General features: G+C 41.9%; 1 protein-coding gene across 10 annotated transcripts in view; it reads right to left on the bottom strand.

Moving 5' to 3' along the window:
• ARMC8 (armadillo repeat containing 8) overlaps nucleotides 1–20,127 on the bottom strand; it is a 184,486-nt gene that overhangs the window by 7,610 nt on the left and 156,749 nt on the right. For all 10 annotated transcript variants that reach the window (XM_048862922.2, XM_048862926.2, XM_048862928.2 and 7 more), the window contains 4 exons: nucleotides 17,405–17,497; nucleotides 8,841–8,990; nucleotides 6,271–6,366; nucleotides 5,497–5,592 (listed from right to left, as the gene is read on the bottom strand). In XM_048862922.2, the coding sequence (XP_048718879.1) occupies nucleotides 5,497–5,592; nucleotides 6,271–6,366; nucleotides 8,841–8,990; nucleotides 17,405–17,497 (435 nt within the window). The remainder of the gene's footprint in view (nucleotides 1–5,496; nucleotides 5,593–6,270; nucleotides 6,367–8,840; nucleotides 8,991–17,404; nucleotides 17,498–20,127) is intronic.

Genomic DNA, 20,127 nt, shown 5'->3' with positions numbered 1-20,127 from the left:
ACCTGTACGCGGCAGACTGTATTAAAATAAGCCAAAAAGTCTGAAAACCATTGACCTACCCCAGAGAAGCAGCAAAAGTATGAGCTCATCTCTATCTATTCCAATGAGATGCTAACTAGAAGCGTACAGATCAGTGTTAATGCCACACAGGCAGGTTAACAAACAAACACTGGAGTCCATGCTCACCCCAGCTAAAGGACATGCAACGAAGCAAATACTTGAGGGGCTGAACAAACCTGAATCTGTTGTTTTTCAGATACCATACTGCAAGGAACTTCTTTTCAGGGCTGTTGAAGGCTAGTCTTGCTAGGGGTGACGTGGGAAAAGGGTGGATTTGATTTAAATCACTAGTCTGGAAGACTATTTTATCATGGATTTAAGTATGGATTTCTACATAAAAATGCATTCTTGTTGGTTGTTATAACCTCAAGACATATTCTTCACAATTCAGAGATAGATGTAGGTTTCATTTTTAGAAGGTAAAAAGAACAGGAATACTTGTGGCACCTTAGAGACTAACAAATTTATTAGAGCACAAGCTTTCGTGGGCTACAGCCCACTTCATTGGATGCACAGAATGGAACATATAGTAAGATATATATATACACCTATATGTTCCATTCTATGCATCCGATGAAGTGGTATGTATATATATCTTACTATATGTTCCATTCTATGCATCTGATGAAGTGGGCTGTAGCCCACAAAAGCTTATGCTCTAATAAATTTGTTAGTCTCTAAGGCGCCACAAGTACTCCTGTTCTTTTTGCAGATACAGACTAACACGGCTTCTACTCTGAAACCTGTCTTTTAGAAGGTACACACTATATATTTTTTAAGTGATTTACTTTGAAAACTTTTCAGATTAGTTTTACAGCTATGTCAGAAAATGAATGATTGTTTGGTTATTTCATTTACCGAAGGTAATTGAAGCAGATATTTATGAAGTCATTGGGAGATGAACTATCTCCAATTCAACAGGTTAATCGTTAATATTTGGAGGATTTTCTTGCCATGCTGTATTAGGAGGAGAACATCACCAGACAGACATTTAAATTGTTTTATTCAACTAAAACCACAACAACGTTATGTATTCTGGATGTTTTTCTTCAACAGCAAACATATAATATTTTAACAAAACAAGCATATGAATTTTTTAATTTAAACATTCATGTTTTTTAAAATCAGGTTTGTTTTGGTTAAAATTGTTTTAAACTAAAATAGTTAAATGAAATATTGAAAAAAAACCCAACAAAAATTAAATTGACTATGTCAGCCAGGTCAACATGAGAAACTTAAAATATTGGCTTCTGCAGCTAACTCAGTCATCTTCACCTTCATTTTCCTGTTTGTTCATAATCTGGAAAAGAAAAACAAGCTTTCCTGCTTTTTCAGGTCCCAAACAATTTCTCAATTTGGAATGAATTAGTCCAAAGGAAGAAAATATTCTTTCTACACCGGAAGAAGCTACTGCTGTTAAAAGCGAGATCATCACTTCAACAGTCTCTGAATCCAAGTGCTTAAGTGACTTCCATCAGTTCACTGATGTGACTTTCTTTAAAATATCATCATCAAACACATATTTCTTGAATGGCTCACCCTTAGCTCTGAAGTTTACTATAGTTGGCATTATGGAGAGATGATTGCTGGATCTCCATGTCATAACCAACTCCTCTTCTTCAGCAGTTAAGGTTTGACCTTGGTGCCGAGTATTGAGACTATTTGCAAGAAAATGAGCTGGGGATAGTGCTTGTCCCATTTGTTTTTTTTAATGCTTGTAATTTAACTCTGTTGTTGCATATTTCTCTTTTTAAGATCTCACTTAGTTCCTTCCAAATTTCAACAGCGTCAGCAATAAAACAGGTATTTCCCTGCATTTTGTTCAAGGCTACAGAAACAGGCTTCAGGGTACTCGGCACGTGTTCAACATTTCTCTTAAGCCCAATGTTGAGAACTTGGGCTGTGATAGTGCCATTTTTTTTTTCCACAATTTTGTTCACAAACTGTCATCAGATTAGGCCAGTTCTTGATACAGTGCTCAAAACAGTCCACTACTGAGTTCCATCGCACGTCTTGTGGGAGAGTTAGCCTGGTTCCTCCCACTTTTTTCAGAGCAGCTGCTGCAAAGTGGTTGATACGGAAGTATTTTGCGATTTCAACAACATTAGCCTTTATTTGTGGAACACTGAAGTCTTTGGCTAGGAGGTGCATCAAATGAGCACTGTAACCGTATTTTATTAGCTTGAGACTCTCTTCACGCTCTTCTAAATTTCTTCTCATCTTGGATACTTTTGCAGCTTGGTCACAGACAATGCTGCATACTAGACATTTGAATTTTTTTCCACAGTTTGTTATAGCTTTTACTGCTACTTCTTGTAAGTATTCTGTTGTGTGTACATTTCCAGATGTATCAATTGTTTCTGTAAGGAAGACATTCCCTTCTTCTGTTGTCACATAAGCACGTACAACAGGATCATTGTGGACATTGCTCCACCCATCAAGACTCAGGTTAATAATTTCACTCTCCAGACCTTTTGCAAACTGCTCAATTTCTCTTTCATACACTTTATCCAGCAATTTGCCTGCAACATCTGCTCTGTAGGGCGGACTGTATCCTGGTCTTAATGACTGAACCATGTTAATGAACTGTGGGTTCTCAGTCATACGGAAAGGAGAGTTTGTTGCATAAACAAACTGGACAATTTTTTCATCAATTACCCCATTTTGTAATCTGCTGGTTCTCATCACAAACTTATCTGTGGTTGTTTCTGGATGATGGAGGTTTTTTTTCCTTTTTGCTACAGGTGATATATACTGTGGCTATGTGACATACATGAAACACTATCATTGGCAGATAACTCTGAAACTATAGAAAAATGATGATGATCTTGAAGGTGGATAGTTTTCAGAATCCTGTATGTTGAGGATGGATTCTCCTAAACAAAATAAGTCAATGCAGTTATTTAATTATTATTACCATACTGCTCATTTAGTATTACTCATTGCATTAACTGACACTCAGTACTACTTTAAAGGTGAAATTGTAAAAGGAAGATCTGCCTATTTCAGCTATTTATTTTTTAAACACAACTACATCTAAAATGATAGTACCATAGAGTAACAACTATATTTTTTGCTCAAACATGAGAATTCAAGAATAGTCCAGAAGGAAGACAGGCAGTCCTGAAAAAAGACGTATGAAATAAAAAAGTTTACCAACCTAAAGGTCCTGTATGTTCTGCCATGTTCCTTTCATCATCTTCAACGCAGCTTCCTCCTGAGAAGGAACACTTCTCATGCTGTTGTTTCATTTGGGTAACCAAGCCTTGCATTTTTCTTTGTTGCACTGTTTGCATTTTGCACGCATGCCCGTCTTACCCACAGGTAGAGGAACTTCATTAAAATATTCCCAAACTGGGTCTCTTTTACGGTTTGCTGCTATTATAGGTTTTCCCTTCTAGTGAGAGAATGGTATGGTAGATCTCAAATCAATGAAGGCTACACTGAGAAAGACCTCAAGGCTTCTGGAATATGCTGCTCAAACAGTTTCACTTTTGTTTCTACTGCCTGTCCCTCCCCTCCCACATTTATCTCCAGACTTCTTCTCCTTGTCCAGATCTATTCCGCCCCCAACAATCTTCTATTCATTTGAAACTTTGCACTTTTAGAGAGGTAAGGGATTGACTCTGTGTACACAAATTTGCAGAGGGACAATAGGGTTGATGTCTGTTATTTCTCACCTCCATATAGTATTTATTTATTTAAAAACATTTTTGCTGTTCACAAGCATGTTATCTCTGGAGACATAAATCCACAGTTTGAGAACTGCAAAACTAGGTATCTCTGATGGTATCTTTTAGACTCAGCACTGAGTCCCATTGTGTAGATAGAAAGATTAATCTAAATAATCTACACAGAAGCCTCTGGAACCCCATAAAATCGAGTCCCTAATCCATGAACTATTGGAACTCATTTACAAAACTTTTCTTAAACACTACATGAATATATTGTCTCATACTATAGAATTAGAATTTATAATCCCTATTCCATGATGAGAGATCTTTGAGCTATAAAGTACATCTTAAAACTATCGTTATATAAATGTTTTTTGGGAAAAAAACCTATCAAAAAATCCAATTGAAATAAAAGAATCGGATTAAAAAAAATCATTGATTTTTATCCACCCTGCCACGCAGCCTTCAGTCATATCACTCTACTGGGTCCTACCACAGGAGACATGCCTGGTATTGGTAGTCTGTGCCCCAATACTAGAATTAAAAACCTGCCACTATGCAGAGGCTGCTCCTGTTGTAGTTCTGACCACCACCACCACACACAGGTACATTCACATTAGATGGCGTTAAAACACTAGGTACTCCCAACAGACAAAAAGACACCGCACAGAATGGGGTGCCGAGAGAAAGAAACTCAGTCTCTCACATTTATCTCCAGACTTCTTCTCCTTGTCCAGATCTATTTCGCCCCCAACAATCTCCTATTCATTGAACTTTTTGAAACTTTGCACTTTTAGAGAGAGGTAAGGGATTGACTCTGTGTACACAAATTTGCAGAGGGACAATAAGGTTGATGTCTGTTATTTCTCACCTCTATATATTGTTTATTTAAAAACATTTTTGCTGTTAATAAACATGTTATCTCTGGAGACACAAATCTTTGAGCTATAATGTATCTTAATTAAAACTATCTTTAGACAAAATGCTTTTTGGGAAAAAAACTATCAAAAAATCCGATTTAAATAAAAAAATCAATTTTTTTTTAAAAAAAATAATTGATTTTTATCCACTCTGCGTGGGGAAATGGGGTATTTGGGTTACTGCTTTGTGTTGCTGGTTATTTTGTATTATTGTGTTTTGGGTTTGCCGATTTTTTTTTTAATTTACCCTGTTTACGTAAATGTCAGAAGTCCCCAAGATGCAAAGATGGGGCTTCTTGTTTCATACAATTAAACATTTACATTAAATAGGCTGGAAAGGCCTGGGAGCCAAATGAATCTTGCTGCCTAGGGAAAGGGGGAAGCCAAACAGCACTATGCATGGGTTAGCCTGCTACTAGGATGCAGCTTCCTTTTCCTGCAGCTGCCTGAGATCTGGAGGATTGGAGTCTCTGCCCCCAAGCTCCCCCACCCCAAGGGGAGCATTTATCAAAACCTCTATCAGATGCACCTAATTAAGGCAGAAACACCTTCCCTTCCATTCCCTGTCTGGTGCTACATGTGTACCTTAATACATTATAAGGCTGCTGTGGGAGCCTTAATTTTTGGATTTCCCTTGTGACTAACTCGCCAGCCTTAACACTGCATTCATGTAGTGTTTGAACTGAACTGACACACATGCTCTCTGTACAGATGGATACACACGAATGAAGTGTTGGATACTGAATACTAGAAATTTGTTTAACTTTTAAGCCATGTTAGAATATCCACTTTCAACTCCTGCAAAGAGGAGAGGGCAGACCCTTCAAAGAAATTCCCCATACCATGTAATACTTAATTTTCTGCAAGATGTCATCATTGGTCATAATGAGTTCTTTTGCTGTCGTTCCATCTGCTATGTTGGCAAGTATACATAATGTCTGAAAAAGAGAGAAAGTTGTCATTTGCAGTACATCTATGAACCATATCTTTCCTGAGTTCCAACCTTTCATGGTGAACACTTCTTTATCAGAATCTGGAGCCGGGCCAGCTCTAGGTTTTTTGCGGCCCCAAGCAGAAAATTTGCCCCCCCCCCCCCCCCAAGCTCAGGTGGGGCTGGGGCTCGCAGGTGGCACTGGAAGCAGAGGGAGTGATGTTACCTTTTCCCAGAGACTGCAGGGGCTTTTCCCCCTCCCCCTACTGATACCTTCTTCCCTCTCTCCTGGCCCTACATGGTGGGAAGTGCTGATTCCCCCCATTTCTTACATCCCTGCTGCTCTACTGCACACAGTCCTGATCTTTGCCAAATGTATATAATTCAGGATCCCAGAGTTTAAAACTATTCTGAACTCACTTCCAATACCCACCATAACACTCAGAGCCTTACTAAGCTTAAGCTTCCAGCAGTGAAGAAAAATGGACAGTCTGGTTGTTAGCACCACTGTTACTTTCATAGGACTTAATTTGACAGATATTATGGTAAAATATTCAAGGCAAGTTATTTATAATCCCCAAAAGGGAAGACCTGTTAGTAATATACCGGTGATGAATGCCAACATCTTAAAACTTTCTTGACACTTTTACCCAGCTAAGAGAACACACAAAACAGTAAAGGATACCTGCTCCTTGACCTCGATATTGTGCTCCCCCTCCAAAATCAGAGTCACTGCTTGCATGATTTGCTTTCCATGGGTGCTCATTATCTGGTCTATATGCTGTAAAAGCAAAGCAATTACAGATACACAATTAGTATACATTTTCTAGAGAAAAGGACAAAAACAAGGACATTTTTATTGTGAAAGTGAGTGGAATTATCATCAGTATTTCTAGGTGCCAGTACCTTTATGCAAGGTATCACAAATGCGAGAACCCATTGCAGCAGAAAACAGGAGTTACTTTCCTTTTCATTACTTTAGCCAACCCTTGTCACAGGGAGTAGAATAAGGAACTATATGTTTGATCCTACTTCCACTGAAGCCTGTTGAACATTTAAATACTGACTACCCAAGAGCAACACAGTTGTCACTGAGGCCATAATCTGAAGACTGAAGGATCTCTGAGTCATAAATTGATAACCTGATGAACATGAGAACTCAGTGTGATGCTGTGGCTAAATGGGTCAACATGATCTTTCCATATTTAAGAGGGGGGACACCAGGTAGGTGTAGTGATATCATTTTGCTATTAGCCAGGATGGGCAGGGATGGTGTCCCTAGCCTCTGTTTGCCAGAAGCTGGGAATGGGCAACAGGGGATAGATCACTTGATGATTACCTGTTCTGTTCATTCCCTCTGGGGCACCTGGCATTGGCCACTGTTGGAAGACAGGATACTGGGCTAGAAGGACCTTTGGTCTGGGCCAGTATGGCCGTTCTTGTGTTCTGTATACAGTACTGGTGAGACCAGTACTGGAATACTGTGTCAAGTTCTGGGGTCTACACTTCAAAACTGAAATTCTGAGAGGGTTCAGAGAAAAGCCACAAAAAATTATTTGTGGCCTGAAAATCTGTCTCACAGTGAGAGATTTAAGCAGCTCAATATATTTTGCTTGATGAAGCGAAGTTTTAGAGGTGACTTTATCATTGTCTATAGCTACCCATGCTTAGAGGAGATGAGATACACAGGAGAACTCATCTAGCAGAAAAAGGCATTACAACATTCAGTGGCTGGAAATTGAAGTCGGTAAAGTTCAACTCGCTGTAAAATGCAAATTTTTAAGTGAGGATAATTAAGCAGGGGAACAGATTACCAAAGATATGGTAAATTCTCCATCACTTGCAGTCAAAGTCAAGTTTAGATTTTTTTTGTTCCCCCAAACACAAAAATACTGCAGTTCAGTGACAAGTTATTAGGTTTGAGGGTGAAATTCTGTGGAATGTGATATGGCAGAAGCTCAGAGTAAAGAATTATAATGGTACTTTCTTGCCTTAAAAAAAAAAAAAATCTATGAAAGAATATAGAGTTACTCAGAAATAGCTGGGGCCATAATTTGGGCTGCAAAACCACTTTAACTATGGTTCAGACACTAGTTTGACTGTTAGAGCTCAGGGTGAGTTTACAGGGCAATTAGAAAACAAATATTTTTACTTGTAGATTGAGCTAATTTGATATGAAAATTGAAAATCAATTATTATGGAACCCAAAGGTGCACTTTTTACAGCATCACTTTTCATGATAGAAACACACTTTACAGGTGGCTATGTTTCTACATAGATGTCCACCTTGCCAAATATTTATTGCACTTTTTCCTCTATTCTTCACTAGATGGGCCTCTTGCTCGTCCTCCACTCGTATCTCAAGCATTTTACTTCTTGCCATAAAACAGTTCACGTGCTTAAATCTTGTATCATCTTATTCTATTCTATAAAAAGGATATATGAACTGTGTGAATGCACAATCCAATAGATCAAAATCAAAGACTGAAGAAGTGTTTTAAAATGATAGATAAGAGACAAATGAAATAGCTCAGACACTTGGGGCTTGTCTACACGGCACTGGCTGTGCGCACCATAGAGTGCTCTATCTGCCCTCTACAGACTATGCTGGTGCAAGATACCCAGTTCACCTTAGTACCAAGGTATCTTTTAGTTTGTGCCAGCAAGGTCTACATGGGGCAGTTAGAGCGCAGCATATTGGAGTGCTCTCCAAATCACACACCTCTAGTGCGCACTACCGGCACTGTGTAGACAAGCCATAAGTAAAGAGAAATATGGGTATCCTTAAGATATCTGCATCCCACAGGCATTTCAAAACACAAACCACTCCCTCTGTTAACTAGACTTTTAACAGTGTTTACAAAAATGTGTTGTCTGTCTGTCAAAAGCCTTTCTAAACACAAACAGAATCCAACACCCAACAAAAAAGTATTGGTCTGTATCTGCGGACATAACTAGAGATAAAGCTCCAGCTAGATATGCAGAATTCTCTCTTTATTAAGGATTTTCATTTCATTGTGGTCTTTTTATGACCATTAGTGTTTTTGGGTTCAGATACTTCAATAATGCGCAATGGAGGCCTCACAGTTTCCACAATAATATTTTTAAATGAACATAAAGAGAAGAGTAATTTGCTTTTCAGATCTACTAGATCACTGGAAAGAGTATTATGGATTTACAAAGTATCATCTATGAATGCTGGCTTAGAGTTAGGAAGGCAACTTTTCTGGAGGATTTGTTTGTGGTTTTACTTACTGGGCGAGTAGACAGAAGATTTCTGAGCAGTCCCAAAGTTTTCATTAGCACGTTTACATCTGAATCAGAGAGTAACTGGAATAATTGTTCTGTACTCAAACCTTGTAAGATGTCTGCTTTGATCTTTTGTTCTGCTTGAAATGCCATGTTCTGAAGAACAGATACATACAGAAAAACTGAGCCGTACACCTCATATTAGCATTTCTCCTTCACTTAATTTTGTCTCAGAGTGTGCTTTCCATTCTGTCTACAGAAGAATTACTACCATCTCTGCTGTGCATACATTCTTGATAAAATAACCCTGCAAGCAAATGCAAGGAAAGGTTACTCACCTTGTAGTACCTGGAGTTCTTTGAAATGCATTGTCCCTACGTGTAGTGCACTTTAGGTGATTCACAGGCAGCGTCTTTTCAAGGAGGCAGGTACCCAGAGTCCAATGCCACAACAGACTGCAGAACCACCCTGCCCAGGGAAACATCTGAGGTAGCCACCTGCACCAGTGTTGAATGTCTCGCAAAGGTGTATACAGCGCCCCAAGTCATTGCTCAGCAGATGTCAATGAGAGGGACATCTTCAAGGCAGGCTACTGAGGCTGCTTAGGCTCTCACAGAATGTGCTCTCACACTGCCCATAAGAGGGACATTGTTCATCTCATAGCAGAGTATGATGCATCCCGGGATCCCTTTTGACAGCCTCTGTGTGGAAACAGCCTCTCCTTTCATCCATTCCATAAATGATACAAAGTCTAGGAGATTTCCAAAATTTAATTCTCTGTAGGCAGACTGCAAGGTGCCTATGCATATCCAAGGAGAGACACATCACCTCTTTCCGCCTGGTGTGTGGTTTAGCGCAGAACACAGGCAGATGGATAATTTGGCTGATGTGAAAGTCTGATACCATCTTAGGGAGGAACTTCTGGTGGAGTCTCATAGGTGCCTTAGCCTTGTGGAAAACTGTACCGCGATGAGGAGATCTGCCATGAGTGCCCCTAGCTCCCAACCTCTTCTGGTAGATGTGATTGAGATGATAAATGCTACCTTCATGGAAAGATGCAGTAGAGATCCCAAAGGCTCAAACAGCACCTTAGTCAGAGTTGAAAAACCAGGTTCAAGTCCCAGGATGGTACCAGCTTTGACACTGGAGGGAAGACTCTAACCAAGCCTTTCAGGAACAGAAACGGGACTGGATGAGCAAACACAAAGTAGGTGTGTACAGGTGGGTGAAATTCACTAATGGCCATCAGCGTCCCATGTATTTTAAGGATAATTGGCTAGCCTAGTACATCTGGGATTCTGGACCATGAAAGGGAAATTCCTCACTGATCACACCAGAATATAAATCTTTTCCACTTTGCTGTGTAGCATTTCCCAGTAGTGTCCTTCCTATTACTGCTCAATACGACCCGGATATCTGCCAACCAGGCCTTTCCTAGGTCTGATGTCCATCCCTACAAAATGCCCTCAAGTGCTGGTTGAGTTAGAGTGGTAAGTCCTCCCCTTGTCTTGACTCAAAAGATTTTGCCTCAGCGCGAGGTGGAGAGAAGGCTGGCTTGACAGTTGCAATAACAATATGGTACTAAAACTGATGGGTCCAGCTCAGCACTATGACAATAACCGCACCTTGTGCTGTCTGACTTTCCTCAATACCCTGGATAGAATCATAGAATATCAGGTTTGGAAGGGACCTCAGGAGGTCATCTAGTCCAACCCCCTCCTCAAAGCAGGACCAATCCTCAACTAAATTATCCCAGCCAGGGCTTTGTCAAGCCTGACCTTAAAAACTTCCAAGGAAGGAGATTCCACCACCTCCCTAGGTAATGCATTCCAGTGCTTCACCACCCTCCTAGTGAAAAAGTTTTTCCTAATATCCAACCTAAACCTCTCCCACTGCAACTTGAGACCATTACTCCTTGTTCTGTCATCTCCTACCACTGAGAACAGTCTAGATCCATCCTCTTTGGAACCCCCTTTCAGGTAGTTGAAAGCAGCTATCAAATCCCCCCCCATTCTTCTCTTCTGCAGACTATACAATCCCAGTTCCCTCAGCCTCTCCTCATAAGTCATGTGTTCCAGTCCCCTAATCATTTTTGTTGCCCTCCGCTGGACTCTTTCCAATTTTTCCAAATCCTTCTTGTAGCATGGGGCCCAAAACTGGACACAGTATTCCAGATGAGGCCTCAACAATGTTGAATAGAGGAAATGATCACGTCCCTCTATCTGCTGGCAATGCCCCTACTTACACAGTCCAAAAATGCCATTGGCCTTCTTGGCAACAAGGGCACACTGTTGACTCATATCCAGCTTCTCATCCACTGTCACCCCTAGGTCCTTCTCTGCAGAATTGCTGCCTAGCCATTCGGTCCCTAGTCTGTAGCGGTTCATGGGATTCTTCCGTCCTAAGTGCAGGACTCTGCACTTGTCCTTGTTGAACCTCATCAGATTTCTTTTGACCCAATCCTCTAATTTGTCCAGGTCCCTCTGTATCCTATCCCTACCCTCCAGCATATCTACCTCTCTTCCCAGTTTAGTGTCATCTGCAAATTTGCTGAGGGTGCAATCCACGCCAGCCGGTTTTGTTCAATATCTTCATTAATGATCTGGAGGATGGCATGGATTGCACCCTCAGCAAGTTTGCAGAGGACACTAAACTGGGAGGAGAGGTAGATATGCGGGACGGTAGGGATAGGATACAGAGGGACCTAGACAAATTAGAGGATTGGGGCACTCCGCTTGCACCAACTAAACATGAAGCCATTGATCACTACCCGTTGAGCCTGACGATCTAGCCGGCTTTCGATCCACCTTATAGTCCAATTTTTTGTTTATATTTGACACAAACAGATCTGTGACTGGGAGACCCCACATCCAAAACACCTCCCAGAGAGATAGGTCATGCAGCTCTAACTCATGCTCTGTGGAGAAGTGTCTGCTCAGAATCTGCAGTGGTGCTTTGGACTTGTGGCAAATGAATGGCCGTCAGGGTAATCTGCAATTCCAGAGGGTAATGGCCTCCACACAGTGCTGTGAGGAGCTTGCTCCTTCCTGCTTGTTGATGTAATAGACTGTTTCCGTGTTGTCTGATAAAATCTGGACTGAATGGCTGCAAATGTGAGGTAGGAATTATTTGCAGGCCAGCCTGACAGCTCTCAGTGCCAACACGGTGATGTGCAACAAAGACTCCTGAGAAGACCACTTCCCTTGCACTACCTGCCCTTCCAAGAGGGCTCCTCAAACTATAAGGGAAGTGTCCACAGTCACAGTAATTCTTGGGAGCAGGGAACTGAACAGACCGCCACACACACCCCTTTCCTCTGTCTTCCCACCTGCCCAGGAATGTTAAGGTCCTTTGTGGAACTGTGACCAGCAAATGGAGACTGTTTGCCTGGGGTGTATGGAGTCCGTAGCCATGCTTGCAGGCATCTGAGATGAAGCCTTGCAAATGGGATCACATAAGTACTTGCAGCCATATGACCCAACAGATCATCCAAATCTGCTGTATGAGTCCATCGATGGTGAGGAAACAGTCATCTGGTATGCATGCTCTGGCCAACACCATGTCCAGCCTTGCTCTGATGAATTCTGTCATTTGTGTCAGTTCCAGAGAAGACTTCTCTGGGTTCACCCTCAGACCCAGCCTTTCAAACAGGTCCAGGAACATGTTGGTTGCTTCTTGCATTTCCTGGTAAGATCAACCCTTTAGGAGCCAGTCGTCCAAGCAGGTGTGAGCTGGCACCATGACAGGGTGAAAACCCCAGGCACTGCTGAGACTGTAAAGGGAAGAATTGGTAGTGTTGCTGATTAGCTAAGGACCTCAGGAATCTCATGTGTGCTGGGTGGATGTTCACTTGAAAAATACACATCTTTGAGATTAAGGGCCATGAACAAATTTTCTAAACCTAGTGAGAGATAATTAAAGACAAAAATCACCCTTCTGACCCTCAGTCAGTGGACAAACTTGTCAGTTCCCTGAGGTACAAAATAGGTCTCCATGCCCCTGACTTTTGGGGGACGATGAAGTACCTCAAGTAGAACCCCTTTCCCTTTGCTGCTGGAGGCACTGGTTCTATCACCCTCTCCTGAAAGGGATCCCAGAATTAAGGTGGCGAGGCAGAGGTGGGGTTTCAGAGGGAAGAAAACTGGATGGTGCATCCTGAAGAGACAAACTCTATTACCAATCAATCAGTCTATCGTGATCTTTCTCCAGGCAAATAGATATTGGATAGTTGCCTTCGAAAAGGGGAGGGGGGGGAAACCACGGGAATTGTTTAGATGGACGGGTTGTTGGTGCACACTCTCAAAGGTTCTGATGAAATGCCAGTTTCAGAGTTCATGCTGTTTGGGAGGCAAAAGACGGGTGTCTTTGGGCACCCTTCCTCTGAGTTCTCTGATGCTTACAGGGCAGCTCAGAAAAGCCACTGATGGTAAAACCCTGATGGGACTGTCTCTATTGAAACTGTGGTTTGCTGGATTTCTGCTTAATCATAGCTGTATATATGCCAAGCGATTGGAGCATGACTTCACAGTCTTAATGAGCAGAGGGACTGATCCGTCTTTGTACTGAACAGCGTCAAACTTGAATGGAAAGTCTTTTGTACTTTCATCGGGACCCCTGAAGAAGAGAGCCACGACAAGCATCTCTTTACTATCACCATGGACCTACCTCCATGTCCACTGTATCTAAGGCCACCAGCTTTCCTTTATTAATGAGGGCCTGGAACTGCTCCCTAGTATCCTTATGCATTTTCTTGACTGAGTCTGTCAGCTCATTCTAAAATCTAAAACCATATTTGGCCATCAATGCTTGACAGTTTGAAACTCAAAACTGGAGGGACCTGGCTTGTCTCTGCCCACTATGCTCTATGCTCACTGGATGCTGACACCACTAGTGAGTTGGGTGAGAGAAGAGGTACTCTGACCTGATTGGATACTGGTGGCAGGTGTCTACCAAAGTTTTTTGGTGGATTCGAGGATGGCTTCAGTGATTTGAAAAACTCCTCTACTTGGTCCTGAGGTTTGCAGGCTGTTCAGCAGCCTGCATGGGACTTCCTGGACCTCATCAAGGGAAATCTGTAGCATCTCTGCCTTTTCAGCAAGTCCTGGAAGTGTATGGTGGAGAAGCTGGAACCACAGCCTGGTTGGGAGAAGAGGAGGACAGAGTCACTGGCATGGTGTTCTCCTGTTCCTGTTGTTCTTCTCCAAAAGGTTGTGCCTCCTGGGGAGGCTGAGAGAGGTCTTCTTCCCTGGGAGCCTTACACCCCTGTGGGTCCTGTGTCACATAGTAAATAAATTGGGCAATAATAGTGTGTGTTTTCTGGGCTCCAATATGGACACTGTCCAGGGCTCCAGGCTGATGGGTATCAATATGTAAAAAGGGAGAGCACTCCCTCATATGGAAGTACTGAGATACCCTGAAGACCCCTGATGCTCTGTCTGAGCTGAACCCTCAGCGAGTAGTCCAGGGATAGTGTCCCTCATTCTTCTTCCAACTCCAACCCCATATCCAACAGGAGAGCTCTTGGTACCAGAGGATTCCATGATGACCTGTCTTTATTCATCAATGGTGGCCATGATAATCTAGCTCAGTGGTTTTCCACCTGTGGTCTGTGGACCCCTGGGGATCTGCAGACTATGTCTAAAGGGTCCACAAAAGGTTATTGTTACCATAGAACAGTGGTTTTCAACCTGGGTTCCGCAGACTATATCTAAGATTTCCAAAGGGGTCTGGCACCTCCATTTGAAATTTTTTAGGAGTCTGCAAATGAAAAAAGATTGAAAACCACTGCTCTTGCTCAAACCAGGCTTGAAGAGTCATAGACTCCAAAGCCAGAAGGGACCATTGTGATCATCTAGTCTGACCTCCGATATAACACACATCACAGAACTTACCCAAAATATTTCCTAGAGCATGTCTTTTAGAAAATATCCAATCTTGATTTAAAACATTGCCAGTGATGGCACTTGGTAACTTTTTCCAACTGTTAATTACTTTCACTGTTAAAAAATTACGCTTTACTTCCAGTCTCAATTTGTCTAGCTTCAGCTTCCAGCCATTGGATTGTGTTATACTGTTCTCTGCTAGATTTAAAAGCTCATTTTCAAATATTTGTTCCCTATGTAGGTACTTAGAGACTGATCAAGCCACCCCTTAATCTTCTCTTTGTTAAGCCAAATAGATTGAGCTCCTTGAGTCTATCACTATAAGGCATGTTTTCTAATTCTTTAATCATTCTCATGGCTTTTCTCTCAACCCTCCCTGATTTATCAACATTTTTTTTCAAATTGTGGTCACCAGAACTGGACACAGTTTTCTACCAGCAGTTGCACCAGTGCCAAATACAGGTGGTAAAATAACCTCTCTATTCCTATTCAAGATTCTCCTGTTTATACATCCAAGGATTACATTAGCCCATTTGGCCCAAGAGTTGCACTGGGAGCTCATGTTCAGCTGATTATCCACCAAATCTTGTTCAGAGTCAGATGGGGATGGTGAGGATCACCACAGCGATATTAGTACTGGTCAATGTCGTGGAAGTGGGTGTCGGAGTCCAGAGTATCAGTGACTCTGGTTCCATAAGTACGATTAGACCACCTGATGCCGAGAAGCAGGCTGGAGTAGTTTCTGTAACTTGGATCACTGGTGCTGAAGGTGCTGGATCTAGCAGCGCCAATGCAGAACAGGTGCTGGCACTGAAGTACCACTTTTGGTACGGGAGAGTGGTGCTGTCTTGCCCTTTGATGAAGTCCTGGGCTGGTCCTTCTCAGAAGCAGACACCCGGGTCCAGAGCACAAGGTATCTCCTGACTTGGTACAGGATGGGGACTTCTGTCTCCTCTGAGAGGGCTTGGATGTGGAACTTTCCCTCTTGTCTTTATGGGATTGTTTGTATCTCCCTTCTGCCCTGTCTCAAAGCTGATGGGAGAAAGGGGGCAGAGGCCCTGGAACTGGCCTGAGCCGAACTCAAGAGGCTGCTCCTACCTTCTTCAGACTGATGTACAAGAGAGTCTCCCTGGTTAGAGGCTGTACCCCGTCTCATGGACCTCTCCATGAGGAATGCTTCGAAACTGAAGTCCCCTGACTGTTTTGTCTTACTTGGGAATAACCAGCAGATACTGCACCTGAGCAGGACATGTTTCCCACAGGCAGTACAGACAGGTATCGTGATAGTTACATACATATAGAAGGGCTTATGGGGATTTTTGTCATACTTCTCCTGCCACTACTGGAAGACTGGGGGGAAAGGGAGAGAGGTAGTGATGTACAGGAACCACTCCTCACCCAAGAGGTATGGGGAGTTGTCCCAAGTCTTAATGACTGATCCCCAAATATTTATCCTAATGACAATTTATTTACAGACAGAAGCTGAAGAAGTCAGCACGTACATTGAAGCTCCATGCCAGACGATGAGAGGTAAGAAGGAACTAAGATGCAGAGCATGAGGACAGTGGGGGTGCATGTGTGGACCAAACAGACACTCAGGAAAAATTCTCTAATTCTGGGCCATGGAAAGCATGTGCAATTGCTGAAGTACACCACACATAGGAACAAGCACTCAAAGAACTACAGCTTATGAAGGACATTTTTGGATCTCCACATCCCTGACAAAATGCCAAAGGCTCACCCATTTACCCTTGTTTTAAATCTTCCTTCTTACCTGTACCGAACTATAGCCTTATCTTTGAACTAATCAGTTATGCTGCTGCTCAATTAGCTCATGACTGACATACACAAGTGAAATAGATATAAGGTTTGAATTTTATTCTTGCTTTGATCTCCTGATTTTACACTCTTTGTATAATTCCATGGATTTACACTTCATTTATTATTTGTTGGAAATTACTGCACTGTGAAGCTTACATGATTCATAATTATGGATATAATTATACTGTCAAGAATTATACTGTCAAGAATACATGAATAGTTTGTTATGGATATAATTATACTGTCAATAAAGACATATCAGCAAGATCATTTTTTGTTTATTGGCTTATAAAAAGTGGAAAGCTGACTGCAAAGAGTTACAAAAGGATTTCACCAAACTGGGTGACTGGCAACAAAATGGCACATGAAATGCAATGTCCATAAGTGCAAGTAATTTATATTGAAATAAATAATCCCAACAGTACATACAAAATGATGTGATCTAAATTAGCTGTTACCAAGAAAGAGATCTTGAAGTCATCATGAATAGTTCACCCAATTGCCAGATGCTAGAACTGGATGATAGGGGATGGATCACTCCAAATTGCCCTGTTCTGTCCATTCCCTCTGAAGCATCTGGCACTGGCTACTGTCAGAAGACAGGAGACTGGTCTAGATGGACCATTGGTCTGACCCAGTATGGCTGTTCTTATGTTCTTAATATACTTTCAGGGACAGATCACTATTTTCTTGTATAGTCACACATATAGGCAGGCTGAACATCTGCAATGTTGTTTTTAGTAACTGGTATGATCTTCATGGCCAAAAGTAAAGCTCTGAGTCTCCCTTCCTTGCAGTGTGTTTTGGTGGTTGACTGGTTGTGTGTGGTGTTTGTATAAACAATGTTTCATTGGAGTGAGCACTTACCATTAAAGCCCAAATGCCATTCACTCGCAAAGCAAGATTTTCACTCTGGGTTAAACTACATAGAAGTTCTATGGCTCCTGATTCTAAAATAGGCTGTAATGAACAGGAAAAAACATACAGCTTTAGAACACCATGAATTGACTGAACTTACATGTACATCAATGATCTATCAAATGTGGTATTGCATACTGTGTTTATCTCGAGGTGGATCTTGGTTATTTATTGAGGAACTGTAGACATAACTATAATGAAATGTGTATGCACACACACCCTTTTCAGACAACCTTCTGTCTCAATAGACTGCTAGCAGTGAAGCACCTTTAATAAAAGACTATCTTCATTAAGCAACTGATTTTTGATCCCTTGAGCAGACACACAAGACAGGTTTCACTGTCTTTAATTGCATTTAAACTTGCTCTTCACATTCACTAATGAAGACACATTGAGATGTAATGAGTTCAACACATATATAAACAATAGAACAACCACCAAGTGTAATAAGGCTAACTCTTAAGAATTCTGGTGACAACCTGAGAAAAACTCAAACCGCTTGTGATATTATCAGACAATGATGTTACAGGACAAATACAAACAGATGGATTTAGAAAGCCCCAGATTATTAAATGAAACAGAAACTACAGTCACAGAATGATAAAAGCTTGAGACCGTGAATCCACAATAGTCAGGAAACTCAGGGTTCAGGTTGCCATGGGAACAACAGGCCAAATTCTACCCTCAGTTATGTAAATCTATAATAACATCTCCAAAGTCAGTGGAATTACTCCAGACTGGGGGATATTCACTCTGTGCACAAGGTCTGCAAAAGCGCTCTGCACCATTTATGATTCACATAAGGCCCCAAAATAGGTTAGGGCCCCTTACACAGGGGTGAATTTCACCAAATTTACATCAGTATATGTGAATGCAGAATTTGGCCCTTAATTCTGTTTGCTTGCACACGTGCTTTATACTAAGGTCTTTTGTTACAGGTTGGTAGAACACCGCTGTGGAATGATTTGGCAAATGTTAATTTACAAATATGAATTAACCATTACAAGTTTAAAGATGAAACATCTTGGGTGACATAGTTTATTCTGAAACTATGTAGAATAAACAGTAATAAAATGTCATATATTCTTGCAAAAACTTAACTGTAAATTTTATCACCTGATTGAGATTAAATGTATACCATTACCTTTTTTCTAACAAACACCATCGCCACAATGGTATTAATACTTGTCTCAATATTGAAAAAGTACTATTATAACTGAGTGTGAAAAATATGCTGATACTCCTTGGCAACTGAAATAAGGATTTGAATTAAGATGCTAAACACTAGAGCAGCCAATCTGTTAAATTTGGCAAAATGCTGATGGAAGTCAGGCAGGAGCTGGAGCTGGGACTCCCAGGGTCACTGGCAGGATGGCTGCTGTGGAGCTGGGGCTCCTGGGGAGCCTGGCAGTTGGTTCCCAACCTGGCTGCCTCCCTGGGCTGCCCTCTGCTCTGGAGAAAGGGTGGGCAGGCTGCCACCTGGGAAGATATTCCATAGAAAATTCCAGAATTTTTTTGTCCTGAGACAGAACAAAAAAACCTCAAAATCTCTGAATTTTTCATGCATCAAAAAATCCTGCTCCAGCTCAGCTCAACTAAATACACGGACAAAATTATTTTTGCTACTGTAGTTGGTATTTAATGTACAAATCTTAAAGTGCTGCAAATAAAAAAGAAAAATACAGAGTATGTTAAATCATAGAATATCAGGGTTGGAAGGGACCCCAGAAGGTCATCTAGTCCAACCCCCTGCTCGAAGCAGGACCAATTCCCAGTTAAATCATCCCAGCCAGGGCTTTGTCAAGCCTGACCTTAAAAACCTCTAAGGAAGGAGATTCTACCACCTCCCTAGGTAACGCATTCCAGTGTTTCACCACCCTCTTAGTGAAAAAGTTTTTCCTAATATCCAATCTAAACCTCCCCCACTGCAACTTGAGACCATTACTCCTCGTTCTGTCATCTGCTACCATTGAGAACAGTCTAGAGCCATCCTCTTTGGAACCCCCTTTCAGGTAGTTGAAAGCAGCTATCAAATCCCCCCTCATTCTTCTCTTCTGCAGGCTAAACAATCCCAGCTCCCTCAGCCTCTCCTCATAACTCATGTGTTCCAGACCCCTAATCATTTTTGTTGCCCTTCGCTGGACTCTCTCCAATTTATCCACATCCTTCTTGTAGTGTGGGGCCCAAAACTGGACACAGTACTCCAGATGAGGCCTCAACAATGTCGAATAGAGGGGAACGATCACGTCCCTCGATCTGCTCGCTATGCCCCTACTTATACATCCCAAAATGCCATTGGCCTTCTTGGCAACAAGGGCACACTGCTGACTCATATCCAGCTTCTCGTCCACTGTCACCCCTAGGTCCTTTTCCGCAGAACTGCTGCCTAGCCATTCGGTCCCTAGTCTGTAGTTGTGCATTGGGTTCTTCCGTCCTAAGTGCAGGACCCTGCACTTATCCTTATTGAACCTCATCAGATTTCTTATGGCCCAATCCCCCAATTTGTCTAGGTCCTTCTGTATCCTATCCCTCCCCTCCAGCGTATCTACCACTCCTCCCAGTTTAGTATCATCCGCAAATTTGCTGAGAGTGCAATCCACACCATCCTCCAGATCATTTATGAAGATATTGGACAAAACTGGCCCCAGGACCGATATAGAGCAGGTTGCACA

This window comes from Caretta caretta, chromosome 9, assembly GCF_965140235.1.
Source record: "Caretta caretta isolate rCarCar2 chromosome 9, rCarCar1.hap1, whole genome shotgun sequence".
NCBI classification, from domain to species: domain Eukaryota; kingdom Metazoa; phylum Chordata; order Testudines; family Cheloniidae; genus Caretta; species Caretta caretta.
The sequence above is the reverse complement of the archived record's forward strand: the minus strand, read 5'-3'. Positions and strand labels throughout refer to the sequence as shown.